This window comes from Rhipicephalus microplus, chromosome 9 (assembly GCF_043290135.1).
Source record: "Rhipicephalus microplus isolate Deutch F79 chromosome 9, USDA_Rmic, whole genome shotgun sequence".
Taxonomy (NCBI): Eukaryota; Metazoa; Arthropoda; class Arachnida; order Ixodida; family Ixodidae; genus Rhipicephalus; species Rhipicephalus microplus.
The window spans coordinates 14966143-14984400 of NC_134708.1; the positions used below are offsets into that span (position 1 = coordinate 14966143).

Sequence of the window (18258 nt, forward strand, 5' to 3'; positions counted from 1 at the left end):
GATGGAGGCGGAAGGTTGAGGCGGAAATGTTGTAGGCCCGTGTGCTCAGATTTGGGTGCACGTTAAAGAACCCCAGGGGGTCGAAAATTCTGGAGCCCTCCACTACGGCGTCCCTCATAATCATATGGTGGATTTGGGACGTTAAACCCCACATATCAATCAATCATTAGGCTGCTTATATTTTAGCTGTATACAGCAACGGAAATTAAAGCTTCAGCTGCACTAGGTCCAAATATATTGATGCAGGAAACAAGGAGAGTGGCAAATACTGTGTTGTACAAAACAGGATAACAAATTTATTTTGCAATTTAATGTACTCTTAAGAAGTGAGACACATGTACAAAAATAATGAACACTGAAGCAAGAAATACCACAGATTAGTATAAGAATGTGTTACAAATTCTGAGAATGAGTGCTTCGGAAAGTCTATTTCGTTCCCATTATTCGGCCTTCAAAGACCCATGTACCCCCTTAATGTGAACTTGTATGGGAAAACCCAGAAAGAGGTCTCATATTCAAACTTGCTTTTAATCCAGCTGCTAAGTGCGATGTCGCATTAATGAGAAAGCATTTCTTGGCTTGGTTGGGGGAAAAGAGCGCATCCCGCCAGAATGTGCAAAATACACATTTGGAAAGCACATTACCTCACACTGGAACCAACACCAACAGCTGTAGCATCAGCCGCGTGCCTCATAGGCAGCATTTTTTGGCTATGTTTGCAAAAACACTACGATGTTCTCGTCTCCTAAGGATGTGTTTAGGTATCCACTGTAACCTTCTAAACTTGAGCTGGTGCGCTTCCAGCAGTGTTTGCTATAGCAATAGGTAATATCTTGAGTTTAATGTTCCAAAACGACAAAATAATGAGGAACGCTGTAGTTGAGGGCTCAAAAAAATTGGGTCATCTAGTGTTCTTTAACGCGCTTCGACGTCGCAAAGTACACGGGTCTTTACCGTATTCCTCCACTGAAATGCGAATGCCACAGCCGAGATCAAACTCGCGACACCGTAGCGATTGCTGGTATGGTTGAATGTAGCCTGTGACGGTGGCAGACAAGTGGCCCGTGCTCACCTCTCTGATCTCGCTGCCCGCACCTTTGTACGTCTGAAGTTCCAGGAGTATGTCTCTTGAGTGCTGTAGCACATCCTGCACTACGTAGTATGTCTCCTGTTCAGATTCTGAAGGCTCAGCGTCTGGAAGGAAAAGAAAATACCAGCAAAAAAAAAGTAAGACCAGGATAGCTAGTTGCAATTACAGCAAAGCATAATTTGTCCAAGAAAAAAGATACAGCTGTAGAGAACTCTTCCTATCTTTTCAAGTAAAAAAGGCCATATGCAGTTCAAGGAAGAGTGCCTATTTCCCTTTCCAGCCAGATCTGTTAAGACGCTGACTTTCAAGCAAGCAAGCGAGCCTTTTCCGGAGTCCCGATGCCTTGGCATCAATTACTCCGCATTTAATGCCACTAGACACTACGCACACGTCACAAGCATGTAACAAATCGAAACGAGAACACACCATCATCTAGAACATTCATATTGGCTGTAATACAAACCAAACAATGTGCTGCCTGCAGTTTTAGAAGCTGCATCTACATAGCAAAACTGCTAAGCTGCCAGTTTGCAAGCAGTTTAGCATGCATTATCTAAAATACCATAAAGGGCACTTGACTCGATGTGCTGAAGGTTGCTTTTTGCGATAAGGGGGGCCTCAAACAGCAAGGCAGAGTGATGCCTCATTAATAACTGTAGCTTTCATGCAGTAAGCTTTTTTTTTTTTCCAGACCGTGCGAATTCTCACTGCTTTCACATAACAAAAATGCAGTAGGCAAACAGACAAAGCTAATGCAGTTCTTTACTTTCGGCTGCAAAAGATAAAAAATATATACAAGTTTTTCAATCACAAGTAAGTCAGAATTCAAGCACAGTACTGTATGGCGTAGTATTTTTAATGTATTTGGGAAAGACTGGTAGTATATGAACAGCTCTGATCTTTAATGATTCTTGCAACTGCACTAGCTCTTATCTGCCTTTGTCAGCCATAATTACCAAGCAGTTCCCGATTCCGCAGCGCATGCTCTAAATGCACAACCATGATCATCATCATCATCAGCCTGACTTACGCCCATTGCAGGGCAAAGGCCTCTTCCATGTTCCGCCAGTCAACTTGGTCCTGTGCTTGCCCCTGCCACTTGATACCTGAACTTATTATTCTCATCTACCCACCCAACTTTCTGTCTCTCGCCTCACCCGCTTGCCTTCTCTGGGAATCCAGTCAGTTACCTTTAACGACCAGCGGTTATCCTACCTACAGGCTACGTGCCCGGCCCATGTCCATTTCTTCTTGATTTGAAATATGATATCCTTAGCCCCAGGTTGTTCCCTGACAAACTCTGCTCTACTTTTGTCTCTTACAGTTACACCTATCATTTTCCTTTTTATCGCTCGCTGCGTTGTCCTCAATTTAACCTGAAACCTCTTCGTAAGCATCCAGGTTTCAGCTCTGTAAGTAAGTAATGGAGAGATGCTACCTGCTATATACCTTCCACTCGAGGGTTAGTAGTAGATTACCATTCATGATTTGAGAATGCTTTACCGAATGTGCTCCACCCCAAGCTTATTCTTCTAGTTACTTCAATCTGTTGGTTCGGCCCCGTGGTTACTACCTGTTCTAAGTACACGTACTCTTTTACAACTTCAAGTGTACTGCTACTTATCTCGAAGCGCTGTTCTCTTCCGAGGTTAGTGTACATTACTTTCGTTTTCTACAGATTAATTTTAAGGCCTAACTTTCTGCTCTCCTTGTCTAATTCAATAACCATGAATTGCGATTTGTCCCCCGAGTTACTCAGCAATGTAATGTCATTGGCGAAACGCAGGCTACTAAGGTAGTCTCCTTTAACTTGTATCCCTAACTCTTCCCATACAAGGCCTCTGAAAACCTGCTGTAAGAACGCAGTAAATAGCATTGGGGAGATCACATCGACTTGTCTTACACACTTTTTCATTGGTATTCTGTCGCTTTCTTTATGGAGCACTATGGTGGCAGTTGATCCTCACTAGATTTCTTCCAGAATGTTTATATATGCTTCGTTGATGCACTGATTCCACAGTGTCTGCATGACTGCTAACAGTATCTCTACAGAATCAAAAGCCTTCTTGTAATCTACAAAGGCTATGTATAGTGCTTGGGTGTATTCTGAGCATTTCTCTATGGGGTACATTGCCGAGTAGCCTGTTCGAAATCCTGCTTGATCATTTGGTTGATTGAATTCTAATGTTGTCTTAATTCTGTTACCAATTACCTTTGTAGATCGCTTGTATTGTCACGGGGTCGTGACGTGGCCGAAGACAGGAGACTTCGTGTTGGGATTTAACTGTTTATTTGGGCGAACCTGTGCCCGGTAAACGGAAAGTCCAATTACAGCAGCAGTCTCGCACAGATAGCAGTCTCGGACTGATAGCGGCGAACGGAGCGTCGGCCTTCGATCAACAACTGACAAGCGGCAAAGCGCGTCGGCATTTATACTCTTGCCGTCGAATGTCCTAGCGTTATCGCTGGCGGTGGCGTAGGTTCCAGAACAATCTGTACCATTCACACAGTGGGCGTGATCTTATCGAAATGATCTACTACAGTCCGGAACATTCTCGAAAATTGCAGGCGCAGTTTGTGCTGAGAATCGCGTCGTGTTTTTGGGACGATAACAAAAACTTGGAAAATGGAACGTGGCAGTATACGACAGAGCAAGCTGATCGGCCAGTAATTACTCAGGTCCTTGTCATCCTCTTTCTTATAGATCAAGATGATATGTTCATTATGGATTAAAATAATGGACATGGAGAGTCCTAGCGAAGAAAGTAAGAACGAAATAGAATTTATACTGACTGCACGCCCAGACACTGTGCAGGATGCTGAAGTGCTTGTTAAGGTATGATGTAGTGACCATAGAATGGTAAGGTCTCGAATCCACCTAGACTTGAAGGAACGACAGAAACTGATACACAAAGAAGCCTACCAATGAGCTAGTACTGAGAGGAAAAATACAGGAATTCAGAATATCGCTCCAGAACCTGCTTTTATTCAAAAAACCAGCCTTAGCATTGACGCAATGAATGATAATCTGGCGAGTATCATTATGGAGTGTGCAGTGGAAGTTGGAAGTACAGTAGTTAGGCAGGATACTGGCAAGCAGTCCCAGGAGACGAAGAACCTCGTTAGGAACGTCAAGGCATGTTAGCATCAAGCCCAACAGACAAAATAGAACTGGTAGAGCTTTTGAAGTTGATTAATTAGCTGAAGGTATCCGATGTATGAAGGTATAACTTGGAGAGAATTGAACATGCTCTAAATAATGCAGGCAGCGCCAAAGCAGTGAAGAGAAAACTCGGGATATGCGAGAACCAGATATATGCCCTAAGAGACGAAGAAGGCAAAGTAACAATCAATATCGATTGGATAGTTAAAGTAGTGGAGGAGTTATACAGAGATATGTACACTAGCCGGAACAAGCACGGCCATAGTGTAATAACTAGCAACAAACAACACGACATCCCTCTAGTAATGGCAGAAGAGGTCAGGAAAGCCTTGGAGGGAACGCAAAGAAACAAAGCTGCTGGTGAGGCTAGCCACCCTGTTTACAAGGTGTCTTCTGAAGGGGAGGGTACCAGAATCTCGGAAGAGTGGTAACATGCGTGCATAAACCACTGCAAATCATTGAGCTTATAATGAAACATCTTGCAAAAAAATTATCCCTGAGGCCTTAATGATCAGTGGACGCTAGGGGCCTCTACTTACTTTCGAAGTCAACGAAGACGTCGTACTTCGGGGCATCGTCCCTTGACAGCAAGCGCAGAAGGTTGCCCATTTCACATCTGTATGAAAAGAAAAAGGCATACATAGTAGTGAGGGTAACATTTATATGGGAACAAAAATAAAGTTACAAAATGTAATATGTAGTGGGCTATGCTATTGACCCATGTTTCCCCTTGCACGAACTGCACAGAACATTTTTTTTTGCTACAGTTATGCAAGTCTGTATATAAGTTTTGAAGTAAAGCTTGTCTACTTTTACAAAAAAAATATGGTAATGGTCACTATGGTGCTGTAATGATGACACTGCACACACAGCTGATAGTTCTACTGCTGCTGCTAAAAGCTTGAACAAAAGTTGTAGCCAACCTTAAAGAGACACTAAAATGAAACAATGACTGTTTAGATTGACGAACTGCACTCTGAGTACTGTGAAGCCATATGTTTCTTTATCATAAGTTTACTATTAGTGAAAAAAAAAACAAGATTGAAGTTTTATTTTTCGAAATTTTGCACCAAACTCTCTGCATGTGATGCAACAAATTTGAAAATGTATTCTTTGTAGTTTCGCGACATGGGCTCAATGAAATCTTGCGAAACTTCATATGCTAAGTCACAGATGATACTAGGTCACCCACACATGACATCTTGCGAAACTTCATATGCTAGGTCACAGATGATACTAGGTCACCCACAGATGACAATGTGCTTAATTTTGATTGAGCAAAAGCTGTGGAGGACAGAGCAGGCACCTTCAAAATTTACTACGTCGCTGTGTTTGGTGCAGGAATATCAACGTCCCAAAACCACTATATGATTATGAGAGACGCCGTAGTGGAGGGCTCCGGAAATTTCGACCACCTGGGGTTCTTTAACGTGCACCCAAATCTGAGCACACGGGCCTACAACATTTCCGCCTCCATCGGAAATGCAGCCGCCGCAGCCGGGATTTGAACCCGCGCCCTGCGGGTCAGCAGCCGAGTGAGTACCTTAGCCACTAGACCACCGCGGCGGGGCCTCCCCACCGCATTTTCTTTTCGTGCGTTTTCTCAGTTACCAAGCGTCATGTCACGGAAGAGTGTTCTTTTCGGCACCGTAAAATTGCACTTTAAAAATATGCGAGAAATCATTTTTGTTAATTAGTGTCCCCTTAACGCTGAAACTACTGCATTTTGAAGCTTTTTCACCTCACCTGAAGGACATATTTCTGTCAATACTGGCAACAAAAACGCGTTATCCCAGGAAGGTGACAAACTATACTATAGTTGCAACCTAGGCTTCAAGGATTCAGCAACTGTTGTTCTGGTCAGCATCTCTGAATGCAAGCAGCCAAAAAAATAAAAAAGCACCAAGTGCAACAGTGCAAAAGGGAACCAAAAGAAATGGGCGCTGGACTGATTCTTACTAAAGTGAGAGCGAGAGATTTATTAAACCATGATAAAGAATGTATATACACATAACCAGTTCTCATAAATCTAAACAAAGAAAAGAAAAAAGAAGGTCTCCAGTCTCGTGTTAAAAAAATTGACAGAAATGGGGATAAGTGGCATATTTCTAAATTATGTCTTCTTTTTTGTATAACCCTGTTCAACAAATAAACGTTCCAAATGAATCACTAATTAAGCTATAGTAGTGTCCTTGCATGCATTTTATAGGATATTTATGTGCACAATTTCATAACCTCATCGTTTCACTGTTAAGTCACACAACTTGTAACTTTTGACAAAAGCGCACTGATTGAATGGTGAAACTAGGACTATTCAAGCCATGAATTCGTTACAAGGCCAAGCCTAGTTCCTCGAAAAATTCCTGACTGTAATTGTGCCAGAACATGCATACAAGTGATGCTGCAGGCATTGCTCTAACGATTCACAAAAAGCTAGTCTTCCCTGCAAATGTGGAACCTTCTAAATGCCCTGCCAAGACAACCAGTGTTGATCACAAAGCCAAAACTCCTGACACCAAAGCCATCTGTAAGCTGTTCTCACGCCCACTACCTGACTTAATTGCGCAATTGATCTTGAAAGTGAGAGGGGCTGCAGAAGAAGCCCGCAGAGTGACAACAGCATATTCTTAAGCTCGTGTTTCGCAATAATGAATTATCAGTAATTATGAGTAACATAACTTTTTTTATAAGTTTCTGGACTTCCCTTCTTATCTAAACAACCCTCTCCTGCAAACAATGCGACTTTCCTCCTCGATGACTTCATACAGGAGCTGCAATTTCTCCGATATGGTAAACATGTTTATGCAAATCAGTTGCTCAGGTGATTGCCCTATTCCTGACAACATAGCGGATAAAGTTGTGTGGACTAAGAACTATTCAGCTACCGCAAAGAACTCCAGAACCTGAATTAGGGAATACATGGTGGCCCAAAGGAGCGTTAACAGTATAAGAGAAGTTTACAGTACACTCACAATGCATTCACACAAAGAAAACTGCATAGGATGAGAACAACAGTATGTTACATAACACATCTACAGCCAAAAGCTCAGAGTCTGAGCTTTTGGCACACTTCCTTATTTTAGTCTATCAATCAGCAATTCAATTTTTTTTGTACTTGAAAAACACGACCGTAAAAGATGTCCAAGCCTAACAGATGTCAAATAATCCCTCATTACCGCAGACACAGTAAAACATGTGAAGCTATACATTAACATTTTACAAGTAGTATACACGTCACTAAAAAATGAATCATAGTAAGCACCACCTAAAGTCAGAAAAACAAAAGTTATAGAGAAGAAATGTCAAGTAACTCTCCTGCCTCATACAATCTACCAATGTGGCAGCACCAGAGCCAGCGCCTTTACAAGGTGCCAACGAACACAACGCACCTGAAACAGCAGCGGCAAGTGTGGGTGGCCATGTGTATCCGAGATAAGTCTGGTTACCACACACATCACAACTAACTAGTAGCCAAGTCTACGCCAAGCTACTTTCGGCACTGTTCCATCAGAAATTGTACGAAGTGGCCTCAGCGAGGCACATTCATTCCTCGGGCAGAGGAGCCTGCAATGATTGAGCAAGCAGAGAGACACCCTGACCCGAAAACACGAGCAGCTAGCGTGACAACAGTGCTCAAGAAAGTAGAAACAAGGAGAACAAAATATAGAAGAGACACTGTCGTACAGCCGTCCCCGCCCCCCTGCTGTTCTGCTCTGTCTCCTCAGAGGTCACGCATCATTTGACGAGAGAGCTGGCAGGTCGGGGGTCTACCATCCGAAGGAGGACAATCTCCCTTGCAAATGAAGCCTTGGCATTCAGCCAGAGTCAAGGCTTCTCTAGTCTTCCGGCACGTGTTCGTGATAAAGATGTACGCAGTCATCGTCGATGTGTACACATGTTGCTATAAATACGCATCTGGCAAAATGAACTTGCAGTCTGCCGCAACGTGCAGGCATAGCTATTGATGGGAGTGAAGTATATGGTCCCCAAGATGCCATGAAAATTTGTGAAACGAAGAAGAATGACAAGATTTCTTATGATCCTCAACACAGAGCATAATGCATTGTTGTAGTGCCTGCAGAGATAGTTGGGCAATGGACAAGCACGCATTCGGATGTTGCGGGTTCGGGTTATTGAAAGTGAATGGGTGATTTTTTTGTCCACTTTGGTTCATATTAATTTAATTTACTTCACAATACACTACAGTTAAAAGCAACAATTAAAGTTCTTAGTGCTTGCCCTGTCCTAAGGATCAGGTTCATTTGGTTGTGTTGTGTACATCAAAAGTCAGACACATAAAGTATACAATATTGTGCTCCCACAATGCACGAGACTGCACTGTCAAGATTGCCCTTTCCTGCAACATTTTTCCCAAGCGTATTTTTGTCCACCGTAATGCAGTGTCAAACAGGCACAAGATACTGCACTTCTTTAAAACCCGTGAAAGTTGCAAACAGCGACTACCCCTTGGAAGCACCTGTAGCTATCACATCGGACGGGCAACTGCAAGTGATGTCTCAAGTTCTAGCACTGGCGATTGCATTGATTACTCGCATCAATCGGCTGATCGGGTGCCATACCTGCATAGGAACATCCCGAATCCTTCGTAGGAATCAAACTGCCTGCACCGATTCCAGTATTTAGTTAAACGCGACTCTCACAGCACGGGTCAGAGTGGCATGAAACTCCTTGCACAACTCTGACTGGTTGGCCACGGGGGACACACAGACGAAGTCACGGTAGGTCATGAAGTTACGGGTAGCACAGGCCACTGCATCCGGCACAGCAACTAAGGGCCAATGGCTGGTGTTTCACAGGCATCACAGTGGCGTGTTGCACACGGAGTACTCTCCGTAAGTACTGGAGTCGCTTTCACCGACAGGATCGTATTCAAACCACGGGGCGGTGTGATGGGCACGTGTCGACGCGACACGCCAGATGGAAGCGGAGTAGACGAGGTCTCTGAAGCGGGTTTTCTGACGGCGGCGGCGGCGAGCTAGCTTTCTTCCAAGATCGCGCGCACAAAAGAGGTACGACGGAGGAAGGGAGGTGGGGGGGGGGGGGGTGTCAGGCAAAAATTAAGGCAGGCATAAAAGGGCATACCCCTTCCTGCTATTTGCGCTCCCCCGGAAGCCAGTGGCAAAGCGCCAGTTTTTCTCGTACTCCGCTGCCACCAGCCCGACCGATGTCGTTCACCTCACCTCTCTAAAGAAAAAAAAAAAAATATCGCACAGAAGGCAACCTCAACGGCACGGCTCTTGTTTGCCCGCCGGCTACACTCAAAAACTCGCGCAGTGCTCGCGTTGGTTGCGATTTCTTACAAGGTCGCGAGAGATTTGGAGCTGGATAGTGGAACGGGGCGTATCGCGAGACGAAGAGAAAGACTGCGTAATATTGCTGAGGCAATTAAGGACAAGACCTCAAATGAGCGAGAAAGAAAAAAAAAGAAACGTATGACGTACGACCACGGAAGTTTTATCAATCGCGCCAGCACACCGAACGTCGTTTCGATTTTTCGTTCGGTCGCCGCCCGCGACAGCTATCTCGACTTCAAGGACGATGTTTTCCAGCAGAAACGGAACACCCAGCCACACGAGCTCCACATACTTGAATCCAGTGGAGCTGACGGGCGCTTTCTAGCTGTTCCGAAACTGATACGTCGCGCGAGGCGATTTCTCGGGCACTCACTCCAAGAAAGTTGGCAACGGCACGAAACGGTTCGCCTATACGTGCTTTCGAGAATTCCCGACGCCACTCGCCCCCCTCGAGAGACGAAAACAAACCCGGCGCGCTTACGAATCAAAATCTAAAATAAACACACTTACGTCGTCGCACTGGCGCGAGAAGCCGACGAAGCGCTGAAAAGGCCCAAAAAGTTTCGACGCTTTGAGCGAACACCGTGCAGATGATCTTGACGCTTTGCGCAGTTCGTACGCCACTCAAATGGCAGGACAGCGCGTGTGCTGGATGTAAAAAAAGGCGAACGTGCGATCACGTCGGCAAACTTGTTCCCTTCTTAAACTAGAATCACACACTTCTTCCCTTCTTAAACTAGAATCACACAGGCACAGCCAGCGCGAAAGGCGCGGACCGCTTTGAGATGCTCGAGCCGCAATACACTTTTCATAGCTCGCTAGAATGCAAGCAGTGCCACATCAAAGGCACGGTGCGGTAAGGTGGTCCAGAATAGGCTCACCGCCGCATGCCAACCCGGCTGTGACGACCAAGGGAATGGTGAGAGGCAGGCCACTCGGAGTGGGAGTAGTAGAACTCGATGATAAAAAAAAAAAAAAAGCCGCGCAACAATAGGAAGATGAGAGACGTGAACTGGGCAAAGTGAAAAAGGTACACGGCAGAGCCACTCGCGCTGACCGCGTTTTCGGTCCTATTCAGGAGGGTTACGCCAGTTACGCTTTTTTTTTACCCCCACCAACTTAGTCGCCGGATGAGAACTAAAGCACGGCCTGACGTATGACAAAGGAAAGGATATACTACGCACGGTGGATGGGCGAAAGAGATGGCCTTCCTCTCTGGTAGTACGTGGTGCAAAGACAAAGGCAGGTGAATGCGTGTGCGCGACGAGTGCGAAGAGGTTACCCGGCAACTTAGCGAGACGCCGCACTACAAGTCTGGACGACCGGAAACACCTGCTGCTTTTGCGAGGAGAGCGAGCACGATGGGGGAAGAAGAAGCAGAAGAGGAAATACACAAAAATGATAAAGCAGTGTTGCAGGCGGAGAACGAGACGAGGCTCTAAGAAATGTGGCTTCGGCGTTGCCTCGTGTGAACGCAGATGCAGTCGCCTGCCGCTACCAGCCTTCCCAACTTACTGGCAGCGCCAGACAGGCAACGAATGCTGCAGACTACCTTTTGTGTTTTCCTGTTTTTTTTTTTTCACCACCCAATAGAGGTTTCTTTATCGAAGCCGTGGCCAGCTACGAGCCAAACGGACGTACGAAAAAAAAAAAAATAGAGGGAAGCCGGTTGAGAGTTACGTGAGTGGAATAGAGTTCGGAAAAAGTTGTTTTGGAATGTCGCGCCAGCAACTAGGCCAGAAAAACAAGAACCCAAATGAAATGCGCTAGTGACCCTGAAGCACAGCGCGACACCACTTCGTCAGCGAAAAAAGCTACGCGACTGGGATAGGAATGACCCAGTGACGTTTGATGTGGGCGCCAAGAAACATCGAACAATTTCTGGCGTCAAAAAAAAAAAAAAGCCCCACCAAATGTGTGCTTCCCTGCACAAACCCACCGGCCTACCGTCATCACCATCTGGTTCGTTGTAAAAACAAAAATACGCGCGTGCTTCGTCAGATAGGCGAAGAAACGAGCTGCTTCTCATCGAACCAGCCGGGAAGCGGGGAGTGTTTATACTTTTCGTGTTTATGGAAACAGCGTTTTTAAACCTAGTCAAGAAAGTCGGCGCGGTTTGCGTATATAACGGGAAGGGTGCGTGTTTTTCTTGGCCGGCCAAAAAGAAGCCGCAACACCGTCCGAGGAAGGGCCCCCTCATTCAATGGACGAAAGCGCTAGCTTGTTTAGCTTTCGATATATAGGTCGGGGACTAGCGCTCTTTTTGTATTCAGCTACAACGGTGAATCTTTAAGGTCCTACATGGCTAGCAAAGCGTACCGGACATTCCCTACGGCACACACTGCCATCCGGTAGCACGAGGAAGTCTGTACAAAGTGAGTTGCAAAAAAGAAGAACATAGCAAAAAAATTTGTCGAATCGGAAAGCGCGCTAGCAACATCACTCGGGATGTGGACCCCCCCGAGTCACTTGCGCGCGCGTTTTCTTCCGCGCTCGTGAACCCCTGGTAGAAGCATGGAAGGCGTGCAGTTACTCACACTTCTTGGCTGGCTCTCTCGACAACTTGCGAAGGCTTCGGCAGTCGTTGCACGGCTAGAAAGTAACATTATCAGCGACGACTCGCGATGGTGTTCGACAACAACCACCGCCCGCTGCCATTTCGGAGGAAGTGGGGCACCGCCACCAACGCCAGTTTCCGGTTTAGGGCAAGCAAGTTGCAGGCGAAGTTGCGTATCAAAATGAACGTGTATTTTTTCGTACAGATAAAGAAAGCAATCAGATATATAAATAAAGCAATCAAATAAGTAATAGTTAGAGTAATATAAACTCAACTAATACAACTTAAACGATAAAGCTCAATATTTACCTAAATTGCATCATATTTCTTGAGCAGACGACTCGAATCAAGCGTTGTTCTCTGGTGTGTTGGCTGGGCTTCTTCGTAGCTCTTACTTCACACGTGAAAAAAACGGTTCAAATTCATCGCTAAGTCACAGAAACACTACTAAATTCGCGAACAAGCTATTGATAAGGTGAGTTTTGCTTGAACAAAGTCGCAACGCTGTTTACTAACACAGAAATTCTTTTGCGTGTATAGGAAAACTTCAAATCGGAAAACTCTCCTTTGCACGATTGCACAGGAACGCAAGACTTCGACGCGCTGCTGAAGTAAGTGTGGATTATTTGTAACCACCTTTTATTTCAAATCAATGGTGAGTAATTAAAGTGTATTATCTTTGGGGAAGCTCGCAGTCGATAAAAATAGATGGTTACCTGTGCCTGCTTTGCAAGTGAACGAATTATAGATGAAGTTTTTATGTTCTGCACTTTGAAGTGGCATTATGTGATCGTTTAAAGTAGTGCAAGCAACGTTTTGTCTCGCAGGCGCACCCCACGATGGCCGGCTTGGGGAGGGAAGCCGAACTCGAAACCGAAAACGAACAGAACGTCGCCGCGCAAGAAGGCGCCACTTTTGAACTCGGGCACGACGCGGACCGGCTCGACTCCGAAGAATGTCAAGGCCAACGTTGCGCCGGCCCTCAGAACGGCCCGCCGCTCGTCTGTGGCCGTTCAATTGAAGAGGCCAATTGCACTTCGTTGCCCTCTCGTTCTGATGCGCCGTTCTTCGCACCACGCCAGCTCGCGACAATGCGGCCAGCTCCATCCTTAACCGACGGCGCTTCTGCGAACTTCCCGTCTGTATTGGAGCCGGCGCTGAATGCCGAGAACGAGCGAGGCATCGGCCGCTCTCTTAACGCCACCTCTGAAGAGTTTGTAGAACTTTCGATGGGTGACTCGTCACATCCGCATCAGACGGACGGCACCTTCGAGGTGCCGGACAATGAACCATCACCAGTCATCATTCGTGACCGAAGCGTGGAAGATGCGAACAAACGCAGCTTCTCGAGAGAATCGGCTTCAGAGTTAGAAGACGAGCTTGTTAACCTTAACCAGAGTATTGGTAGTCCCAACGCCCAAGTCACTACCCACGATGTCATTGCGAGGAAACTCTCGGAGTGTGACTTGTCAAACGAGGGCACCATTCTTAAAGTCGACTCACACCTGAATATGAAACCAGGACGCTTAGACAGTGAGATGAAGTCTGCACCAAACACTGCGAAAACGGTTACAAAGGCGCAGATGAGGAACACTGTTGGTCGGCTCGAGCATCATCCTGACACTTTGGAAGGGATTCCTGTCGCAGGGCCGCATTCCTTAGACTACAGGGGAGCCGCGATCGCCGAAAACTGCGAAGTAGCACACAGTTCCAGAATGAGGGCTACTTCAGCTGGCTCGCTACTGCCACGCTACTCGATCGAGGAAGCACTTTCACGGGCCTACGACGAAGCCTTCCCGACACGTCAGGCGAGGAACACGGGAATCGTGAAAATTTTCGACCTGCGGGGAACTCACAGCATCATGAGCAGGACTCGCAGAAACCTCGAGGGTGAACTGCTCGTCATCGGCAGTGTTCCGGCAGGGGCGTGGTGGAACAAAGACGGCGTGTTCAACTTGGACTCGGCACGTGACCGCTTCGCACTTGAAACGATGCCGGAGTCGGTTGAACGTCCCCAATGCATAGACGTAAGTCGGGAGCTTGCTAGCGGCATGGTCGTTTCTATCAGCAACGCAGGGGTCGCCACTGAACCCACAAACGCCGAGACCAAACAGGCATCTGTCTGTCCTGACGGCTTACACAACGACGACATCGATCGACAGGCTGACCTTGTCGCGGCTTCATATCCAACTTGCAAAACAGAATGCCGAGAAGTTCCTGCTCTCTTTCCACTGGCACTTCCGCTGGCATTTCCGCAACTTGCAAGCCGCGGAGCTCTTGGACTCGCCGGCAGCATCCAGGCTTGTAACCTGGCAGCTGCGCTTCCAGCATCCATACACCTTAACACACCAGCTAACTACTATCGATGCTCGCTCCAAACCCTCCCCCACCCTGAGAGCTTTCCACCAAATGTCTTGAAGAATGAGGCGATAGTGACAACTGATTGCACGGTGGATGAAAAAATGAATTCCTTCGAGCACGACACAGACCTCGCAGTCCCCGCTATCGGCGCATGCGTAGAACTGGATTACGAGACCGAGGAGCGCGATGAAAGTACGGGGCACGGGGAAAGCTTTGTTATGGACAATGCTCTCGTTCCTTCAGGTGACGCTTCGTCTAAGCGTAGCTCCGTAGAGCTCGCGACTGGGCCCACCAAGAGCGCCCGACTTGACCTGGTTGGAGCAGAACCCGCCACCCAACAATTACAAATGAATGACAGCTTCATTGGACCACTAAGTCCTCGGTACGACACCACAAGCTCCCCCTCAGTCTCACTGTCACAAGTGAACGGCGCAAACGAACTCGCTAGCGCTGGCCAGAATCTGAACCACCACGATCCGAACTTCGAGAGCTGCTCATTTTCTTCATATAGACAGATTAAAGGTGAAGTCAGCCCCCCATCGGCAGCGATGAGCGACTCGTCGGGTTCTGTATTCAAAACCGGGAACAGCGATGAAAGTTACCACGTGCCTTGCGCTCAGACCTCGCTGAACGAGGTTGAAGAGCACGACCGAAGTTTTTACGAGGACGAACGCGTGGTGCCCGATGTAGTCAAGATATGCTTGCCAGAGCAGGCCGGATGCTTCGATCTCGAAGCCGAACGTGACTGCCACTTGAACGAGCTGCCTCACATCACGAGCGCCGAAATGGAAGAACTCCGCGACCATATCCGAGTGTTGGTCGCAAGCCAGGCTCCGCGTCTGAGCACGCCAACAACACCCCTTGGCCGACAGGCGGGGTCCCTGTCAAGCTCTGACGTCGACGAGGAAGAGAGCTCCGAAGAAGACGTCAGCGAAGAAGACGGGAGCAACGACAGTTCGCGCACTCTTCACACGACCACCGATGAGTCGGATCTGTCCGAATACGACCAGGTATCCTGTTACTCGGTTTTTTCGTATGTCTCAGCGTCTTCCTCGGGAGCTTCCGACGGGGCTTTGAGCACGTTCGACCTGTTTACCCAGTACACTCGCCGCAACGAGCAACCCTCCGAAGACGCCGAGTCGAGCGATGAACTGTTCATGCCTGTTGGCTGCTCAGCGTCTTCATACTCCAGAAAGAGGAAGGCCAACTGCTCGCCCGAAGAGATGCAGGAGGCTCAGGAAGATCCATTCGCTGGACTCATCAAGAAAGCTCGTCTAGTCCAGCTCGAAAGTGCTGTAGGCACCACGCCACAAGTGGAACTGAAGTCGAAGGACGACTCTGGGGTAGCAGTATCCGCGACTGCGCAAACGGAAGAGCCGAGCAGTGGCGTAACAACTGCGACGGGCAACGGCAGTCTGCACAGGCTAGTGCTGTCACAACATAATTATTGTAAAAACAGCACAGAAGAAGACTTGAATGACCGATACACAAGACGTTCGGGTGTTGACGGCGATGCTATGGATGTGTCGCCTCTTTCGTCTGCTATGACAGGAAGACGTATTAAACTGCGGGGCGATGAAGATTCAACCAATCAGCTTAGCACTCCTCGCGTGGGCGTGGCCAAACTAGTGGACTACCCTGAATGTACTCCTCCTAGAGAGGAAAACGACGGCGACAGCACTCCGCCTGTACAGCACTCGCAGAGGCGCCCTCTCGCGGACATATCGAATAACAAGGAAAAACCTCAGCGCAATACTGAGAACAAGGCAGACGTCTACAAGAAGGTCATGGAAATATACTTCAACGAGAACTCCAGAAACTTCATGGTCGTTCCGGCGTATCAGGAATGTCCCGACCCGGAGAACAGCGAGAACATCCCTCCTGATGAAAGAAAATCCGGGACCGAACATGCTTTATACGCAAGCGGTGGACAGGGAGTCGAACCCGGCAGCATGCAAGCCCCGAACGAGCCGGAGGTGCCTCGGAAAAGCGCTGCTTTCAACGTGGCGAGTACGTCCGAAGAAAAAAGCAATGATCACGGGGAGGCCGACTGCGAAGGTAACAAAACATGGAAGCTCTTGGCTTGAACTGGCACCAAACTCTTGGTTTGAGTGCTTTATGCGTTCTTTGTTTGGTAGAATTTGCATCTATAGCCATGTTATAACTAATTAACTTACTATGAAAACTGATAGTAATCAACGAACCAATAGATAGCATATGTAACCAAGTAAGAGATGCATTCAATTTAGTTCGAAATACTCGTTTGAACTGGTCCACCACTTGACTAGGTAATGAACTTGAATTAAATATTAAATTTAATATAAAACACGAATATCAAGTTACCAACGTGTTCGCCTACGTATTTTCTGCCCACCTTCAAAAAAAAAGCGACGCAATCTTGATCTTTATGGCATCGAAAAGCGTATCTACACGTCGAAGCCGTAATATAGAACCCACATATAATGAAATATTGTGTATATTGAACAATTTTACAATTATCTTGAATGTATTTTCGATACTTATTATGTGTATGCGTGGAATTACCAATACATCAAAATTTTATCCAGTTTGTCCATCCACTGTTTCATGTCGCACGGTCACGCAGTGGTCAACGCAGGCCTTAAACGGTACTAACAAGGCTCGAAACCTGACAAAATAAACTAGCTATGTTAAACTAATGCAATCACAAAGTAAGCATGAATTAATCGTAGTAATTTGCCTAAAACTTTGAAAGACTCTTCTGAAACATTGGGCTGATACCAGCCCCACGCGACAGAGAGCGCCACCGCTGATCGAGAACGCACCTCGAGACTGGCCGTGGATGGCCAAGGGAATCGCAGGGTTGTCCGTGCTACGCAATTCCTCAGACTCCACGACAGGAAAGTTGCAATAAACGCAGGACTTGCAACTGCATCCAAGACCTACACAGGCAACATTTGATGAGCTTTTTTTTTTCAGATGAGCTAAATACAGAACCGAAGCTAGCTCAAATAAGGCTTTTTTGGCACACACGCACTCTCAGCTTGACTCTCAACTAATAATAATAAATTACAAATAATAATTAGCATTTTGTTATTACTGTATGAGATGAACGTTGGGGGTATGCATGTGCCGAAACAGCCTTGTCATTTTAGCTAGTTTCAGTTCTTTATTCGGTTTATTTCGAAAAAAAGCTGCTCGTTTATAAGTAAAAAATAAACAAGAACTACAGTAAGGCGCTACATTAAGCATAAATTTACCGCTGAATTAGAGCCGAACTCACGCTACATTAAGTGCAAGACTTAGATTTTTTTCTTTTTTATCTGATGCCTTTCAGATTCGATATATTCGGGTTTGACTGTACGTTGCGTTCTTCCTGGTAAAGTAGCCCGAAATCTAGTGAATATCCATTAAAGCGAGCCGACCCCTTCGTTTATTGGCTCGGTATTCGACAAACGCATCCTTGGACACAGCACACAACGATATTGTAAATCTTCACGTAAGGGGGGAATTTATTTATAACAACGTTCTGTTTCTTTCATCTCTGCGATCCTTCAGGTCCGAAAAAGAAGATTCGGAGAATCGGTCTTCCCAAGAGCTTCAAGGGTCAAGCGCTGCACCCCAACTGGAAAGCAAATGTCGACATGTGATACGACGCGGCCATGACCGGATTTGCTTTCACTTTTTTTCGTTTCTTTATTTTGTTTTCTCTACAGGTTGTTCCTTATTTATTACATTGTATACCTGGTTAAATAAAATTGTTTCTGTGTTCCGGCTTCAGGAACAGGCTGGA

At 46.5% G+C, this 18258-nt stretch overlaps 2 protein-coding genes across 5 annotated transcripts in view; one reads left to right on the forward strand and one right to left on the reverse strand.

Annotated features, from left to right (window-relative positions):
- Positions 1-12259, reverse strand: part of LOC119163492 (CYFIP-related Rac1 interactor B) — a 41135-nt gene extending 28876 nt beyond the window's left edge. Inside the window, exons 1-3 of one of the 4 annotated variants that reach the window (XM_075873178.1) lie at positions 12106-12259; positions 4793-4869; positions 1073-1194 (exon numbers count right to left, since the gene is read on the reverse strand). In XM_075873178.1, the coding sequence (XP_075729293.1) occupies positions 1073-1194; positions 4793-4862 (192 nt within the window). In that variant the 5' untranslated portion in view covers positions 4863-4869; positions 12106-12259. Of the gene's footprint in view, positions 1-1072; positions 1195-4792; positions 4870-7642; positions 7905-8833; positions 8950-10752; positions 10772-12105 lie in introns of those variants that run through there. The other 3 variants (XM_075873179.1, XM_075873177.1, XM_075873176.1) reach the window with 3 other exon arrangements.
- Positions 12260-14808: 2549 nt separating this feature from the next.
- LOC142771261 (uncharacterized) lies at positions 14809-18258 on the forward strand. The gene is made up of 2 exons (XM_075872739.1): positions 14809-16544; positions 18024-18258. Exons 1-2 carry the CDS (start codon positions 14834-14836, stop codon positions 18113-18115), a joined length of 1803 nt encoding a protein of 600 aa, XP_075728854.1. The 5' UTR covers positions 14809-14833; the 3' UTR covers positions 18116-18258.

What these genes read in the sequence shown, in the direction of transcription:
- LOC142771261 (XM_075872739.1), top strand. Translation starts at nt 14,834, where the DNA reads ATGAATGACAGCTTCATTGGACCACTAAGTCCTCGGTACGACACCACA. An exon ending in CGGGGAGGCCGACTGCGAAG is followed by an intron (nt 16,545 to 18,023) that starts GTAACAAAACAT and finishes GCGATCCTTCAG; the next exon opens with GTCCGAAAAAGAAGATTCGG.